The sequence below is a fragment of the Drosophila eugracilis genome, unplaced genomic scaffold (assembly GCF_018153835.1).
Source record: "Drosophila eugracilis isolate 14026-0451.02 unplaced genomic scaffold, ASM1815383v1 contig_90, whole genome shotgun sequence".
Taxonomy (NCBI): Eukaryota; Metazoa; Arthropoda; class Insecta; order Diptera; family Drosophilidae; genus Drosophila; species Drosophila eugracilis.
Genome location: NW_024573812.1, coordinates 10909067 through 10925114, shown reverse-complemented (window position 1 = coordinate 10925114; position 16048 = coordinate 10909067). Strand labels below are relative to the sequence as shown.

At 43.2% G+C, this 16048-nt stretch overlaps 4 protein-coding genes across 6 annotated transcripts; all 4 read right to left on the bottom strand.

Annotated features, from left to right (window-relative positions):
- Positions 1 to 87: 87 nt before the first annotated feature.
- Positions 88 to 3233, bottom strand: LOC108114899 (zinc finger CCCH domain-containing protein 13). 2 transcript variants are annotated; one of them, XM_017226070.2, is made up of 3 exons: positions 2194 to 3233; positions 538 to 2129; positions 331 to 469 (listed from the first exon to the last, which is right to left on the bottom strand). In XM_017226070.2, the coding sequence occupies exons 1-3, from the start codon at positions 2456 to 2458 to the stop codon at positions 443 to 445; spliced, it is 1884 nt and encodes a 627-aa protein (XP_017081559.2). In that variant the 5' UTR covers positions 2459 to 3233; the 3' UTR covers positions 331 to 442. The 2 variants fall into 2 exon arrangements, with proteins under 2 accessions (XP_017081558.2, XP_017081559.2); XM_017226069.2 differs by having other exon boundaries at positions 88 to 2129.
- A 2125-nt stretch (positions 3234 to 5358) lies between these two features.
- LOC108114897 (protein lin-54 homolog) lies at positions 5359 to 12627 on the bottom strand. Of its 2 annotated transcripts, none has more exons than XM_017226067.2 (5): positions 12219 to 12627; positions 7189 to 8648; positions 6231 to 7129; positions 6032 to 6171; positions 5359 to 5972 (listed from the first exon to the last, which is right to left on the bottom strand). In XM_017226067.2, exons 1-5 carry the CDS (start codon positions 12241 to 12243, stop codon positions 5647 to 5649), a joined length of 2850 nt encoding a protein of 949 aa, XP_017081556.2. In that variant the 5' UTR covers positions 12244 to 12627; the 3' UTR covers positions 5359 to 5646. The 2 variants fall into 2 exon arrangements, with proteins under 2 accessions (XP_017081556.2, XP_017081555.2); XM_017226066.2 differs by lacking the exon at positions 12219 to 12627 and adding an exon at positions 8710 to 8890.
- LOC108114901 (elongation factor Tu, mitochondrial) lies at positions 9678 to 11483 on the bottom strand. Its single transcript, XM_017226074.2, has 2 exons — positions 11360 to 11483; positions 9678 to 11303 (listed from the first exon to the last, which is right to left on the bottom strand). Exon 2 carries the CDS (start codon positions 11272 to 11274, stop codon positions 9808 to 9810), a length of 1467 nt encoding a protein of 488 aa, XP_017081563.2. The 5' UTR covers positions 11275 to 11303; positions 11360 to 11483; the 3' UTR covers positions 9678 to 9807.
- A 177-nt stretch (positions 12628 to 12804) lies between the features above and the next one.
- On the bottom strand, positions 12805 to 15992 carry LOC108114898 (guanylate kinase-associated protein mars). The gene is made up of 2 exons (XM_017226068.2): positions 14288 to 15992; positions 12805 to 14236 (listed from the first exon to the last, which is right to left on the bottom strand). Exons 1-2 carry the CDS (start codon positions 15873 to 15875, stop codon positions 12990 to 12992), a joined length of 2835 nt encoding a protein of 944 aa, XP_017081557.2. The 5' UTR covers positions 15876 to 15992; the 3' UTR covers positions 12805 to 12989.
- Positions 15993 to 16048: the final 56 nt, after the last annotated feature.

Here is a 16048-nt window from a genome sequence, read left to right as displayed (position 1 = left end):
AGGTTTAATCGCTGATCCAATAAGCAGACGCCCGCAATTGCGTTGATTTAATGGGGAATTTCCCTGGAGCGAATATCATATAGAAAATGCCATAATTTACTTTTTAATTTGGAATACAATTTTCGGATTTTGTTGGGTTAAGAAAACATATAACTCAAATAGCAGCGAAAATACCACAACTTTCGAGTGAAGAGGCATTAAGGGAGTGAATGGGTGACTTCTGGATCAGATAAAATCTGTTTTCTTGAAAATAATCTAACCCAAAAATCACCCATACAATTCCCCATCTTCCCCTCATTACAGGCGCATTAAGCGCAGTTTATCTGAATACACGTTGATGTTGACCTGACAGGCATCCTGACTTTCTTGACTGCTGTTCCTTTCCCTTGACATTGGTGAAGATCCCCTCAGCCTCACGCGATTAAGGCTGAAATCTAGATCCCTATCTGCCGCTCGTGAAGTGGTGATCCTTATGGGCATATTATTCAGACATGTGACGAAGGGCTGGGTGTCATTTAGCCGTTTGGGCTCACTCACCCGACCATCAGATGAACGACTCATGCTGCAGCTGCTCTGTCTTCCATTAGTCACCACTGTGACATGAACATTGCCATTCGATGATCCCGAACTACTCCGATCCAGATTTCGCGGTGTGGTAAGAGTTGCACTACGCTGGTGATTACAAATGGGCGAAGAACTTCGGCTAGATGATCTGTTGGAACATCTTATTGGTGTAGATGACCGGGAAGTGGGAATCAGAAGGGGTATAGGCAAAGCTGAACTACTATTCCGGGTAAGGACTGGTAGCGGAGTGAGTGAACGGGTAGCAGATCTAGCGGCTCTTGCTTCTTGATTATACGGTGCTCTTCGTCTTTCTTTTCGCCTGGGAAGATTCCTCGTTGTGGTGTGTGTGTGCTGAGCCCGTCGTGAAGTTAAATCACAAAAAGCCATTCCGGGCAATCGATCATCAGAGGTCGCAGTGTACAGATGCGAGGTCATTGAAACTGGAGGTCGGTGATTTTCGGACTCCCGAAGCAGTTCTTCCATCCGTTGGCGACGCGACTGTTCCTGGAAAGCACACAATCGACCTAACTCCCTTTGTCGTTGGGTTTCCCGCTCCAGTTCTCGCAAATGCTGCCTTTCGCGCTCTACTTCCAATTCCAAAAGACGTTCCTCATCCCGCATTCGCTCTAACTGGCGAAGCTCCTCGCGGTCTCGCTCCCGTTGGCGGGCTTGTTCCCGCTGCTCTTGAAGCTCTTTTTCCCGCTCTAGCCGACGCTCCTGCAGAAGTTGACGATCGCGTTCCCGTTCTCGTTGACGCTTCTCTGACATAGCTTTCTCCCTCTGCCGGAGCTCCCATTCCGGACTCGTTCTTGGTTTCGTTTCGCTTACATTAAACTTGGACAATCTTTTGTCGATGCTAATTGTATCTAAAGATCTGGGAGTAGTTGACACCTTCTGCGACTTGGTCATCACCTTATCAGTATTGTTTAGCAGATAGGTATCTGCTCCGATCTTGATGCTAGCATTGTCCACCTCAGATTGTGTATCCAAACTGCAGATGTTTATATTTATCTCGCAGCCACTTCTCTTTGTTAGGAGCTGGGTGTTGGAATCACTGGAGAAAGTAGTGGTTGAGGCTGGACCGACAGCTCCACCAGTGGATCGCTGGGCATTATAGCTACTGTTTCTCAAGGTAATGGTGCTCGGACTCGTTCTTATCGGCTGATATTTTCCGCTTTGACAGCAACTCCTCAGGAGCAGAGAATCTGTGACATTATGCGATCGTCTTGTTTGCGGAGCCACCGGCACACTAAGTCTCTCCGGCGGAGCCAACAAGTGTTGAGATATCGTAGCCTTTGATTCTTGCGGAAATCGCCGACTCTGGTGTTCAAAAGAGGTAGTGGGAAGACGGCTATTTGTATGAAAATATTCGGGATCCTGACTGAATCTGGGGTTTTGGTAGAACGTCTCAAAGGAGGGATTTCTCACAAGTGGTGGTGGAGTCAGCGGAGGCCTTTGATAGTTCTGAGTCGGGTAAAATGGCTTGTCGGCATAGCGAAAGTTGTACGACTGAATTTTGAATGGGTCTCCATGGAACACATCACTCGACCAGTGACGCGATGGATCTATCACAAAAGAAGGCCCTGGGAATTAGTTTTGACAGCGTTTAGACCGGAAACAGCAACTCACTCAAAATACGATTCATTTGGGTCAGATAATTTTGGGCTTTCCAAAAACGTAAGGCCAAATAGATTGTCACTTCGAAGATAACTTGCCAATCATGGATATTGAATTTTTTTGGAAAATATATTTCAACGAGTCCAAATGGTGAAAAATTCCCCAGTTTTAGAACCGAAAACCCAGGCAACTTTGGTTCTCGGTTCTGTCTATATCTGATTCGCTCCTGAAACCCATTAAAACTTCTTGGCAATACGGCATAGCAATTGGTCGGCATTAATGGGAATAACTCCAGAAATGGAGACCCACCTTTCTTAAGTAAATCAATTTCATATTTCAAGTTGTTAATGTTAAAACAAAGTAACTATATATGTAGCACACACACAAGTTATCTGACCAAATAAGGGAGTAATGGATAAGCTTTTGGTACAAAATGGTACGCGGAATATAGATACCATTCCATAGGAACTACTAATAGAGGGTTTATACGCGTTCAAAATTCTGAAAAAAAGTAATTGATTTAGTTCTTTATTTTGCATTATCAAGTGGGGAATGAAATCGCTAAATTGAGATTTCAACTTTCAATATATCTGCAAAAAGTGCTCATAATTTTAACTCTTCCCACCCAAAGAATGAGGCCTTTCCTCATAAGTATTACCGACTTCGTTCCCTCACTTCACCAGATCACCTTGGATCGTAAGGATATTGCCGCAAGGCACTTGAATGGCTGCAAGTGTTTTTAAGCGTTGTGATCACATATACTTGTATCATGTAAAATCCTTTTTAAAATCTAAATTCCCTATTGGGTCGTAAAAATCATTTTTTTGTACGCGTACTCCCAAAAAATATTCCTAATCAAAGTTAATTTAAAGAATATAAATCTGTAATGGTCGATAAGGGCACAAGAAGGCCAACAAAATGTAGTTAATCGCAGGTATACAATGAGGTTATATTGACAAACTGTATATACGAATAGCTGAAATACTTGCTGATTATCATCGTTGTTCCATTGTTGTAAAAATTGAACTAATCAAATAATAATCAATACTCTAGATGTACGAGGTGTGTTCAAAAAGTAAGGTGACTTTTCAAATTTTGCGGGCAACATATTTTCGATTATCGTTTTTTTTGTTTTGTTATATTGGTACACTCTTCCCTAACATCTGTACCAAGTTTCAATGGAACATCCTCTTTTGTTTGGTTGTGAGAGGCGTAAAGTTACAAGTTGTTTTGCGAGCTCGGCGATTTTTTGCTTTTTTCGGTCTTGGCTCGTCTGGGCTCTTCCATTGGGACGATTGAGCTTTGGTTTCGATATCATAACCATATACCCATGATTCGTCACCAGTTATGACCCTTTTGAGTAAATCTGGGTCGTCGTTGACGTCATTCAACAGCTCTTGAGCGATGCTCATGCGACGGTTCTTTTGCTCAAAATTCAGCAATTTCGGAACAAACTTCGCTGACACACGACTCATACCCAAAACGTTTGAAAAAATTTCATGGCACGAGCCAAGCGATATACCGACATCTTCAGCAACTTCTCTGATAGTGATTCGACGATTTTCCAAAAATTTTCGTCACTGCTTGAACGTTTTCATCAGTTGTTGACGTGCTTGGGCGTCCAGAGCGAGGCTGGTCATTGGCATCTTCCCGGCCATCTTGGAAGAGTTTGTACCACTTGTACACATTTTTTTTACTCAGAACAGTTTCACCGTATGCCACTGTCAACATTTCAAGTGTTTCAGAGCACTTAATTTTATTTTTTACACAAAATTTGATGCAAATCCTTTGATCCATATTTTTCGATAGCAAAAAATCGCCGAGCTCGCAAAACAACTTGTAACTTTACGCCTCTCACAACCAAACAAAAGAGGATGTTCCATTGAAACTTGGTACAGATGTTAGGGAAGAGTGTACCAATATAACAAAACAAAAAAAACGATAATCGAAAATATGTTGCCCGCGAAATTTGAAAAGTCACCTTACTTTTTGAACACACCTCGTATTCATTCACCAAACGAGTAATTCTACGTTGTGTTCGTTATGACTTTTCACGCTTTGAAGAATTGCCGAATTCAATCATGCAACACGCGTTTTATATTTAACTAAGGGAATCTTCAAAAAATTTCATAATACAAAGGCATTGTACAGGGTATGTAACTCGAAAAGTACATACATCTGATAATTAGCGAAAAAGGTTTTGTTCGGTTTTCATAAAGTTGTTGTGTAAGTTTATGCTTCAGCCCCCTCTAAACGGGGGCCCAGCATTCAATATAAACGTGTGAATTAGACAATATAGCTTCTAACTGAATAGTTCAGCATACTCAATAAAATATATGTATTATTCGTAATCGAGTCGTTATTGTTGCCTAACTATGTTCAAATGTTGCATAAGTGTTATGAAATTAACAATCCAAAAAGCTGGTATGGGGTCAAACAAACAACAGTGCTAAAGCAACTAACCAAAGCGTTTTGTGCACAGTATTCAAATATTCAAAATTATTATTAAATCTACAAATATACATAACGTTTACTGTATCTATTTGCTAATTAAGATAACCGCACACACATATTCTCTCTCAAAAGTTCTTATTTAAATGGCCGCAGTAAAAGGAAAACTTATTGTTTAGCGCGAGCATATTAGTCAAAATAACACAGCGTATTTAATATGAATAGCAGGGCGTATAAATATATATATAAGCATAACACGAGCTACTAACTAACTATAGGTAACAAAGTCCTTTAACGATTATCACATTTTTACTCTAACCTTGATACTAACTATGTGTACTCATGTCATGCCATGCCATGTTTATAGGGTGAGAACCGGGAGAAACCAGAACACAAACATACCTACATACTATTTATAAAGATGACCAAGTAGAATATATAACTATACTAAATAATATTATATACTAAAACTAAAATACCAACTATATATATACACTCAACTAAAAATGTATAACCTATACACTAATCAGTCATTTGACATATGTTTATTTCATAGAGATATTGCTAAATAAGCTGATACCCGATATCGGAAAAACAAACGAAATTGCGTTGAGTTTAATATACTCGCCCAACATATAAATTTGAAACAATGCAAATGCAAAATACAAATATGTAACTGAAGTTGTTGGTGAATAAACAAGCTACAAAACAACACTGGTCTTTTAATTAGGGTTTAAAGGTCATTAAACTTTATTGAGTCTATATATTATTTACATCCAATTCAAGGAATAGTTTATACACAATCAATTGATATTACTTCGCGCTCTTTAAAGACGCTTCAAATAAAAACCACTTATATCTGAAATTTGCTATGTATGGTATATACATTTTGTGTTTAAATTATATTAAAATGGTACACTTTACTTTAAGGTCAACTTTTAGAAAGCCAAAAATAGAATAGTGTATAGGGATTAGTCAAGATCGCTTTAAACTTAAAAATTATTTCTTGTGTGACTATAACGTTGCCTTGGATTCATCTAAATGGGAATTGTCATGCTTTTCCTTGGCAAAAGTGATGATCTGGTTAAGGCTTTCTCCCAATTCCTCCATCACTTCGCGCTCCGTGTCCTCGACGGGCATATTTTGTTTCTCATGCATAACGATCCGCGATATCATGCACATAATGGTCGCCTCAATTACATCGTCCGTAAAATACATATTCGCGCGATTTTCATGCGAGTCCTTGTCGTTCGCCTTGTCCTTTTTTTGACCTTTTGTTCCCACCAAACCATCCAATGAATCCATATCCACATCCGGACGATCTTCCATGTTTCGACAACCTGCAAGTAGGTTTTAATCAGTTTGGTGAACTCCATTAACATAATTATTTTCTACTCACCCACGCATTTACATATACTAGTACAGGGAATTTTTGCCTCGTAACATTCACAATAGTTTTTGAGACAACCCGATCTTTTGCAGTTGCAACCTTTGTTATGAAGCCGCATGTCACCTGAATTAGGCGCAGTAATTTTGGGCCTGTTCGGATAACGTAGTATGGTTAAATATATAATAACAACAATTTTCATTAAGCTTACTTGAAGGCGCTTGGATTGCGATCGAGGCAACTACGAATGGCACGCTCACGCTCCACCTCGTAGTCCAGATTGTTAAAGCAATCTTTGCAGGTGCAATCCTGGCAAAACTCTCCATTGGCAAAACAATCGCAATAGAGCTTCAAACACTGCGACTTGCTACAATTGCAATGTTTCCGTCGTGAAGTCATACCGCCCAGCGCATCGACCGCAGCCCCTGTCGATGGGGGTTTCAGTATGTCAAAGAGCGGTTTGGCTGGAACGCTGGGCTTTTGGATTGGAGGCTGTGTTGGCAGCTTTGGATCCACCTTAATCGGCGCTGATTGTTGAGTCAGCTGCTGCTGCTGCCTGATCCTTTGTTTGGCCTGCGCCTGAAGTTGCAGGTGTTTTGTTTGCTGCTGGGGATTCATCTGCTTGAAGCGATGCTGCTGCGATGAAACTGCGAGCGTACGCCGCAGCTTGTTATCTACATAGCCAGTATATCCTCGTCTCATGGCACTGGTCGATGATTGGGGCACTCCAGAGTTACAAATCATGTACTTAACGCCATTAGCCCCCGTCGATTTTACAAAGTTGTAAATTTTTTTTGGGGCATTGGGACTAGTGTTGCTAGTCACTACACGCTGCACGTTCGATGGCCGACCACTGAGCTTTTGTGCTGACTGCGAAGCCTGTTGCGCTCCTTGCATGGTGATTACGTATCGCGGCTTCTTAGCCTCTGGACCCGCATCGCTACTATCGCTCGCATCGCTGCTGGCCGAAGCCAGGTGCTTTAACTGCATGTTGAGATCAGTAAGCCGATGCTTGCGAGGCGACTCTTGCATGACACTAGGACTGCCGCTGGTGCTGCTGTTAGCGGCACTGACTGGCTTAGAGGCGTTGGTGCTGGCGCCCAGCGCACGCTAAAAAGGTTAATAGATTTATGAGCGTCTTTTTAATATATATAGACCAAAATACTCACCTTGTGGACCAACGTCTGCACCGAAGGCAGCGGCACAATGCTGCCACCCATTGTTCTCATGACAATCTTGTTGGTGCTGCCTATGGAAAGATTTGTTTTTGGCGCTGCTGTCGATGGAGCTACTGCAGCTGATATTGGAGTAGATGTGGCAGGTGTACAACTAGCAGCAGCCACGGCAGCTGGAGACCGCACCACAGTGATCTTCTGGGCTTGCATAGTCTTTGGCGTGGTGCCAGTTGTACTCGTACCGGATCCACTCTTATTGTTTGTTAAAACGCGTACATATTGCACTCCTCCTTTGCCAGGAAGCTGAATTGCGTGCAACCCGCTCGTGGAAGATGTCTGCACGCCAGCCGTGTTGGTGATGGTGCTGGTGGCCCCCGCGGTTGGTGACAACTTGATGATATTTTTGCTGGACACAAGGATCTGTTTACTACCGCTCTGAACTAACATCTTACCAGGTGTTGTGGTTGTCCTGGAAGTGGAGCCCGTCGATATTGAAGATTGTTTTCCAGGATCTTCTGTCTTGACTGATTGTCCAACGGGTTTGTTGAGTAGTACAGTTCCAGTGGAAGGCGATAATTTGACAGTAGTGGTGGCAGAAGTTCCTGGGGTGACTGCTGATCCAGTTCCTGGTGGTTTGGCATTCAGTAGCACCGACGGTACAGCCTGATTGATCTTGATGATCTTGCCATCGGTAGTACGTACCACTTGAATTTTGGTAGGCTGTGCCAAGGATGTGGTGGATGATGTGCTGGGAGACACCGACTTTGCACTGACTCCGGCCAGCGGTTGGATGCCCTTGATGGTGATGGCCGTGGTGGAGGCGGGGGTGACTGTTTTGCCCGGCACAGCCGCTTTAACCAGACCTGTGCTCGCTAACGTAACCCCCTTTGAGAGGACCGCCTTATGGATGCCCGTAGGAGCAACGAGTCGACGCATTCCCCCGCTTGGTGACCCAGTCACCATTGTACTGCTCTGTGTCGCAGGTACAGACTTCTGGACGAAGATTACCTGGCCATCTTTCGTCTTGAACTGGGTCAAGCTGCTTAGTGTCTTGGTAACTGTGCCCGGTGCGGAAGCTGTGGCGATAGTGGTATTGCCGATCTTAACGGTATTGCTGGGTATCGGTTTCAGTTTGTTAAGGATTTTGACGTCCGTAATTTGTGGCTTGTTCGGCGATGGTCCTCCAGCAGTGACCACTTTAATAGCGTGTGACTTCAAAACGGTTACTCCTGACGGGGGCAACCGCTTGTCATCCAGTATGTGCACAACATTTTTTTTGAACTGAGGTGTGTTCAGGGAATCGTTGGCAGGTTCGGACAGAACATCCCCCTCGACATGGTCCTCATCCGAGTCCAATGTATCGATTTCCATGTGTTGAGAGCTCTTCTCCGACGCTGTCTCCAAAAGGTCTTCAAAACTCAACTCGGGCAATGGTTCCGTTTCGTCTAGGGAATCTGCAGAAAAACAAAGGCATTATATACACTGTGAAATCAAACTTATGATAAATAAATATACCCGACAAGTTGTCTACGCGGTAAGTACTCATTTTTGTCAATTTTCAAATAAATTTCAAAATGTTCTTTATCATCAGCTGCGCTCAAGGCGGTTGGAAAAGTGTTGTACAATTTCTTAATAAAATTTCCGTTTTTTTTATCGACTATCAATATCAATAATCGTTTTTAAATGGTATCACAATTATTATTAGTAATGTATTCTTAGGATATGGGCACACTTTGCAAAGCTTTGAAAAATATTTTCAATCCAAAGGCATTCTATTTCCGTACCTATATAGTAAACCATCTATGTATGTACAACTAGGAAATTGTAACTATTTTCTTTATAAATGATCTTAGAAATCCAGAATGTGGCTTAACTTAGGCATATAAACATATTTTCTATCAAAATAACCAATTGTAAACGAACTATTAATAATAATAGTTACACTATTAATAATAATAGTTACACTATTAATTAATATTAATAATAATAGTTACACTATTAATTAATATTAATAATAATAGTTACACTATTAATAATAATAGTTACACTATTAATAATAATAGTTACACTATTAATAATAATAGTTACACTATTAATAATAATAGTTACACTATTAATAATAATAGTTACACTATTAATAATAATAGTTACACTATTAATAGTAATAGTTACACTATTAATAATAGTTACACTATTAATAATAGTTACACTATTAATAATAGTTACACTATTAATAATAGTTACACTATTAATAATAGTTACACTATTAATAATAATAGTTACACTATTAATAATAATAGTTACGCTATTAATAATAATAGTTACACTATTAATAATAATAGTTACAAGCGGTTTTCCGTTAGTAAAAGAGAGTAAAATATTAAGAGGATTATTCCATGGGTATGGCAAAAATGTTTGTGCATGGAAATCAACACTATAAACAAAGATTTAAAACTCCCGCCCCTAATAATCTTCTCTTATCATTTTCTCCTTAGGGTCTTTGTTTTTATTTTACTCGACTGTGATTGGAGCGCCAACAACTTATGTATACAGTATGCATAAAAATCGCTTAATAATATGATTTCAGTTAATGACTGACGGCGTTACGGCACCCTACTTCTTGGCCTCTAACTTCTTTTCGCGAGCTTTTTTGCCCTCAGTCAGCTCAGATCGCTGCGATTCAGTCAAGGCGGGCATTGTGTTGGTGACGACGCCGGTTCCAAGCGTCAGGTTTCCGTCGCGGAGCGTAAAGCGCTGTCCCTGCTCCAGGACCATGGGCCGGATTAGGCGCAGGATTAACTTAGTGTCCTCGCCGGGCATGACCATCTCCTTGTCGGGAATCTGCACCTGTACGGCGCAATCCCAAGTGCGTGAAAACATCTGAAGTTGAATGAAGGACATGAAGGGCTTGGTACGGCCACCCTCCTCCTTAGATAGAATGTACACCTGGGCCTCCAGCTGATCGAGAGCCTTTACACTGCCTGGCTTGCACATGACCATGCCGCGCTTGATGTCATCACGCTTAACGCCACGCACCAGGGCTCCAAGCTGGTCACCAGCCTGTGCCTCCTCCAGGATTTGGTGGAACATCTCCACCCCTGTTACCGTTGACTTCAACACCTTGTTGTATCCCACGAACTCACACTCCATGCCCTTCTTAACCACTCCACGCTCCAGACGGCCAGTGACGACGGTTCCGCGACCGGGAATGGAGTAAACGTTCTCAACGGGCAGAAGGAATGGTTTATCCAGCTCGCGCACTGGTGTGGGAATAAAGCTATCAACTTCCTCCAGAAGCTTGAGGATAGCCTCCTTGCCAATCTCGGGACTTTTGTCCTCCAGAGCGCACAGCGCCGAGCCCTTCACAACGGGAATCTTGTCGCCATCATAGCCCATCTCGGTAAGCAGCTCCCTGATCTCCATTTCAACCAGATCGACCATCTCTTGATCGGCGGCGTCTACTTTGTTGATGAACACCACAATGTGATCGATGCCAATCTGCTTTGCAAGCAACATGTGCTCCCGAGTTTGGGGCATAGCACCATCGGTAGCGGCCACCACGAGAATAGCACCGTCCATCTGAGCAGTACCGGTGATCATGTTCTTAATGTAATCCGCATGTCCAGGACAATCCGTATGGCCGTAGTGCCGCGTCTCCGTTTGGTATTCTACATGAGCCACATTGATGGTGATGCCACGGGCCTTCTCCTCGGGAGCATTATCGATCTCGTTGTACTTCTTGCTCTCAGCCAGCTGTTTGTCGGCCAGGACCTTAGTGATGGCCGCCGTCAGTGTAGTCTTGCCGTGATCTACATGGCCGATGGTCCCTACATTGCAATGAGGTTTGGTCCGTTCGAAAACCTTCTTCTCATTGGCGTACTGTCTGAGATACTGCAGGTTGCCGAACCTTGGGGCAGAGAGAAGTCCATTTCGCTGCCAATCCTTGCAGGCAGTGGAAGAGGCAGTGGCACTCGCCAGACGCAGCATTCTTGTCGAGCTCATAGCCCGCCGGCTACTACGCACAGCCAAAGACATGGATGCGGTGGACCGGCAGACGGCAGCGGCAAATGCATGTGACATGATTGTGGGCTTCCTCTTCGCGCTTTCAACTGGTGATTTCGGTTAGGATTAGCACTATTAAGGGAGTAACTCTTGCTACACTTACGGGTGTAGATTTAGCTGTCCTGGCAGGGGGCAAAAGGCCTTTTGCAGCTCAAGGAAAATCTTTGGGGTCGAAATTGCGTAAACCTAAAAATGTGCTGTGTGCCAGGGATGCCACCTGGTAGTAGTTTTTCGATAGGCAGGTAACATATCGATAATAAAACTTTTTTTTACGAAAGTAGTTCAAACTGTTAATGTATGTTTTATGTATTAAAATTATACATTTAATTCTAGCGATTTTAAACTAAATTTAAAATGAAGATAATTTTTTGAAACTGTCATTTTTGCATAATAACTTTTAAATAGGTGGCAGCCCCTGTTGACGTTATTATTTTGTGTCTTTTTTGCCACCCTTTAAACATCTACTACGACAATAAACAGTAACTAATAAGTGTCATAGATCGTTTCCATAGTTCCCTGATTTAATTAAAAGCCTGTCAGAGCTGAAATTGTGATTATTAATAGTCTTTAAATGCAAACCACAATTACCCCCCAAGACTGTACCCCACAAAAACACCAACACAAGCAATCACACGTCTATATGTGTAGCAAGACATCTGGCAGCCCTACTGCATGGGATGTTCCCAGATCTTTAAAAGCACTTTTCGTTTCGTTAGCAGAGTGCAAAAACTTACGAAAATATAAACTTTGAGCCACTGCCAAAAATATTCAATTTGAAAATCAAAAAGTACATATAAATTCCCTTTGCGGAAGCAGAGTAGGAAGAAAAATTAACGAAAGAGGGGTCGCAAGTAAGAGGGAACAATTTGCGCGCCAGCGAACGGCCAACTGTCATACACGCTGTACACGCTGTACCAGAAGTTGAAAATTCAATTTGAAATACGAAATATGTAGGTCCTTACCCAAATTTCCGCCACTGGTATCCATTTTTGATCCTTATTGGGTTTTCTGAGCCGTAAGGAGATTAAATGTTGATATTTGTCCGTGTTTTGATTACAGTACTTGGTGACTGCGGGCAAAACAAAAAGATATTCTGCGCTCGGAAATGTGAATGCGTTGAACTCAAAGGGCGTCGCGGGCGAATGAAACGGTCGAGAAGCTGTTAGTCACTGCGGTGAGATGCGCGTCGCGATTTCACTGCTATTTGCACTTTCATTTGACGGCCTTATCGGCGTATATTTACAACCGAATGCAACAGAAAATTCAAAATTCAATTTAAATTGTCCATTTGACGGTCTTACATTACATTTATGAATCACAGCGGGACCGTAGCGTAACCGTTGAATTATACCGTCGTGCACACTCAAAACTACTACATTTTCTTCATGTAATACTGAAAAGTACCTAAAATATACCAAAACAAAGCAAAAATCCTTGTGGTATATGTCTTGTATATAGACTTAGCAAAGAATCAACCCTTTTTGTTTTTTGAATTTATTTTGAAAAATATTTATTTTTTCTTGTGACTGTGTGTACGTACTATACATATGTATTCAATATAATTTAATAGAATTAAGATATGATCAAATTTTCACACAAAAATAAACGTAGAATATTGTAAACGCCAAATGTACATTTTAACTTAAACGATTAACACTTAAATGGCATTTTGCACTAAAACAATAATATAAAGATAAAAATATAAACAATTCGACATCCCATTCAAGTTTGTACTACATAAACTCCGATGATGGACGCAGATTTACCCGCCGATTGCGTAGCGTGTATGTCCGAGGAGTTTGTCCACTGGCCTGACTAGTTTCAGGGTCCTGCTCCATAGACCGGCGTTCCGTGGATGCCTCCAGCGACATATCTTCCTCGCAGTCCTCCAGCTTGTCGGCGCCCACTATCTCGTCGTTGCTGATGTTACCCTCCTCGTAGGTGAACTCGAAACGTCGAACACTTTTCTTAGCGCTGAAGAGGACGCCGCGGTTCTGACGTTTTGTGGTACCGGGTGTTTTTAGAATGGAGGTACGCGGCTTCGGTGGCGGCGTTTTTGCTATATTCTGCTCTGCGGCCGCAAGAATGGCTGATTTCAGAAGCGCGTTTGGCGCTATAGACTGCCTTCCTTCGCCAGTGGACATACGGAGTACAGTGCGAGCAGGCGAAAAGGACCTGCGATTACGAACCACGATTACCCGTGGCGAACTGAGGCGCGACGACGTAGAGGCAATCCCACCGTCTGTAGACGGCTCCTCCACCTTATTCTTCTTCATATTAGCATGGGCTTTGCGAAGGAACTGCTGTAGATTGCTACTGGGCTTGGCCTTTGACTTAATTTTCATATTACGACTTATCTTTGGCTTTTGCTGTTTGGGTTCCTCAGTCACAGCATCCGGATCGAGCCAATCGTTAGCCTTCCAACGTTTCAGGTTTTCAAAGCGTTTGTCCACATTTTCGCTCTGCAGTCGCAACATGTCCCACCAACCCTCCAGATCCTCAGCCTGCACCGGTTTCGTGTCTTCGCTTCCGTCGTTTGGCTGACTATTCTTGCCAGTGGCACCGGCCTCACAGCGATCAATAAGACTGCTAAACTGCATCATCTTCTTGGTAGTTAACAGACGTGTTTGTCCGATGGTCACGTTGATCATGTCAATACCCCCAGTTTCCAGCAATCTTGCTTCGTTCTCCTTGCTGTGCGCCTCCCATTCATTACAAAGACCTTGGAGCCGCGCAATCTCATTCTCCAGCTGCAGTCGGAAATACAAAACAGATTCGATGGCACGTCTTACTTCCAAAGGCGATTCCTCGCCAGGAAGGTAGAAACTATTCCGTTTCTCTTTTTCACATCGCGAATTCACCTTTCCACGAGAGACGCTAACATACGGACTGAGGTAGTTGGGCATTCCACTCGATTCGCGGCGCGGCGGAGTCTTCTGCTCATCTGGCACTAAAGTGGATTCTCCTTTGGAGTTCTCAACTGAAAGAAAATGTGAAATTGCAGAAGAAGATGTAATATACCAGTACTTACGCTGCTGCGGATCCAAGATCAGAGAGCCCTCCGCGGGCGATTTCGCCACAGAGTAACGCGTGAAATCGAACTTTTTCTTTGCTGCCGAAACTGGAGCAGCAGTATTTCCCGCCGGAAGCAACTGCCTCTTGACCGTAGTATCTTCACTTTTGGCCGGTGCCACTGGACTCAGTAAGTTGCCTCCGCCAAAGGCATCCAAAAGACTACCAGTGACGTTGTTGGTTCTGCACACGGTGGATGTAGACTCCATTAAGGGGTTAAGAACATCTTCTAGCGGCGTGTTAGGCGGTAACTCTTCTGTGGCTGCCTGCAGCAACTCGGCCTTGAGCTGAGGAATCTTTCGCACGTTTTCCTGAAGCTTCGTATATTGACTCTTCTGATTTGTGGCCTTCATACGTATGGAGTTAGCGGCAGTTTTGCTTGTCATTCCAACTGAGTCCTTGAATTTTCCTACAGCTCCTCTGGCACGAATAGGTTGCGGTTTTGTTACGTCCACACGTCCTCCAACCCCGAAGGATAACCCTCTGTTACCCGAGGGTGTCTCTACCGGCTTTGACAGTCCATTTTTCAGTCTTGCTGTCCTTGGCGCGGTAGACACAGGAATTCTGACTGTTTGTTTTTGTTGCCGCGTTATAGCCGTTTTTTCTTTGCTAAGCGCTGCTGGCGTGGATCTGGGGATGCTAGCAACCTTCTTGGCATCAATTGTTGGTTGCCTTGACCTCAGATTGGTAGTTCGGGTTGTGGCATTGCAAGGAGCGGTGGTAAGGGGTCTCGCAGCTGCTTTCTGCCTGGCCAATGCAACCGGGTTTGTGGTCTGACGTGCTGCCGGCACTGGGTTTGATGCAGGAGTAACTGCTTTATGCCTGACCAAAGCAGTAGTTAAAGATTTGGCTGAATGGGCTACCTTCACGGGTTTTGACGATGTTTTGCTCAAAGAAGTAGCTACGGACGTTGCTTTGGCAGCAAGTGAAGCTGTAGACATTGGTTGGTTTACTGCAGGAGCTGGAGTTGATATCATCTTAGCTTCCAATGCTGTGCCTTTGGTTTTGCCAATGGGGTTCGCAATCACGTAGAGAGAAAGTCTCTTACCAGGCTGGAAAACGGAAGCAGACTCCTTTTCCTTAGTAGTTGGCAGGTTATCAGGAGCCCGAAAGGTTTGAGATTTAGGAAATGCATTTGATTGTTTTGCAAGAGGGACATTAATGGCTGTCCCACGACGCGTCTGTTCTTGCTGCTTGTGCTCTTTGTTCTTGTTTGCCTTCCACTCCATGTAGCGCTGCAAATATAGTTTCTGGCGGGTGGCTTTTGGGTTGGATTGCCCTGAGTGCTCGACGGTATCTTTATTATGTTGCAGCTGCTCCAGTTCCTGAATGGGGACCACATTTTCCTGAGGAACAATTTCTTGGGACACCACTGCTGGCTTCGTTTTAACGGGCGTTGGACTCACACTGATGATGCGATTCTGATAAAAACAATCCTCCCGTTTTTTGGCGCGCGCAGCCTGCAACCGATTTCTGTTCTCCTGACAGTGATTGCGCGGACTCAACACCAAAGATTGCTCCTTGTACAGTTCCTTGTGGCGCTGCATGTCGACGATGTGGTCGAATGAGGGGAATAAAGACGAAGAGTCCTGTTGGAATGAGTTGTAATGCTAAGATATCCGGAGAAGCGTCTCCTATTTTGTATTTTAAAATGGCGAAGCGAACAGCGTGACCAGACAAAAGAAAACTATAAATATTTTCGGGTCTTTAATAGTATATA

Bases quoted from the DNA above. Each gene is read 5' to 3' on its own strand.
- LOC108114899 (XM_017226069.2), bottom strand. From the start codon at position 2,458: ATGCCGACCAATTGCTATGCCGTATTGCCAAGAAGTTTTAATGGGTTT. The intron at 2,130-2,193 runs GTGAGTTGCTGT...CTTTTGTGATAG, and splicing joins CCAAATGAATCGTATTTTGA to ATCCATCGCGTCACTGGTCG.
- LOC108114897 (XM_017226066.2), bottom strand. From the start codon at position 8,740: ATGAGTACTTACCGCGTAGACAACTTGTCGG. The intron at 6,172-6,230 runs GTAAGCTTAATG...TTATCCGAACAG, and splicing joins CGCAATCCAAGCGCCTTCAA to GCCCAAAATTACTGCGCCTA. The intron at 5,973-6,031 runs GTGAGTAGAAAA...ACCTACTTGCAG, and splicing joins TAGTATATGTAAATGCGTGG to GTTGTCGAAACATGGAAGAT.
- LOC108114901 (XM_017226074.2), bottom strand. From the start codon at position 11,274: ATGTCACATGCATTTGCCGCTGCCGTCTGCCGGTCCACCGCATCCATG.
- LOC108114898 (XM_017226068.2), bottom strand. From the start codon at position 15,875: ATGCAGCGCCACAAGGAACTGTACAAGGAGCAATCTTTGGTGTTGAGT. The intron at 14,237-14,287 runs GTAAGTACTGGT...ATTTTCTTTCAG, and splicing joins GATCTTGGATCCGCAGCAGC to TTGAGAACTCCAAAGGAGAA.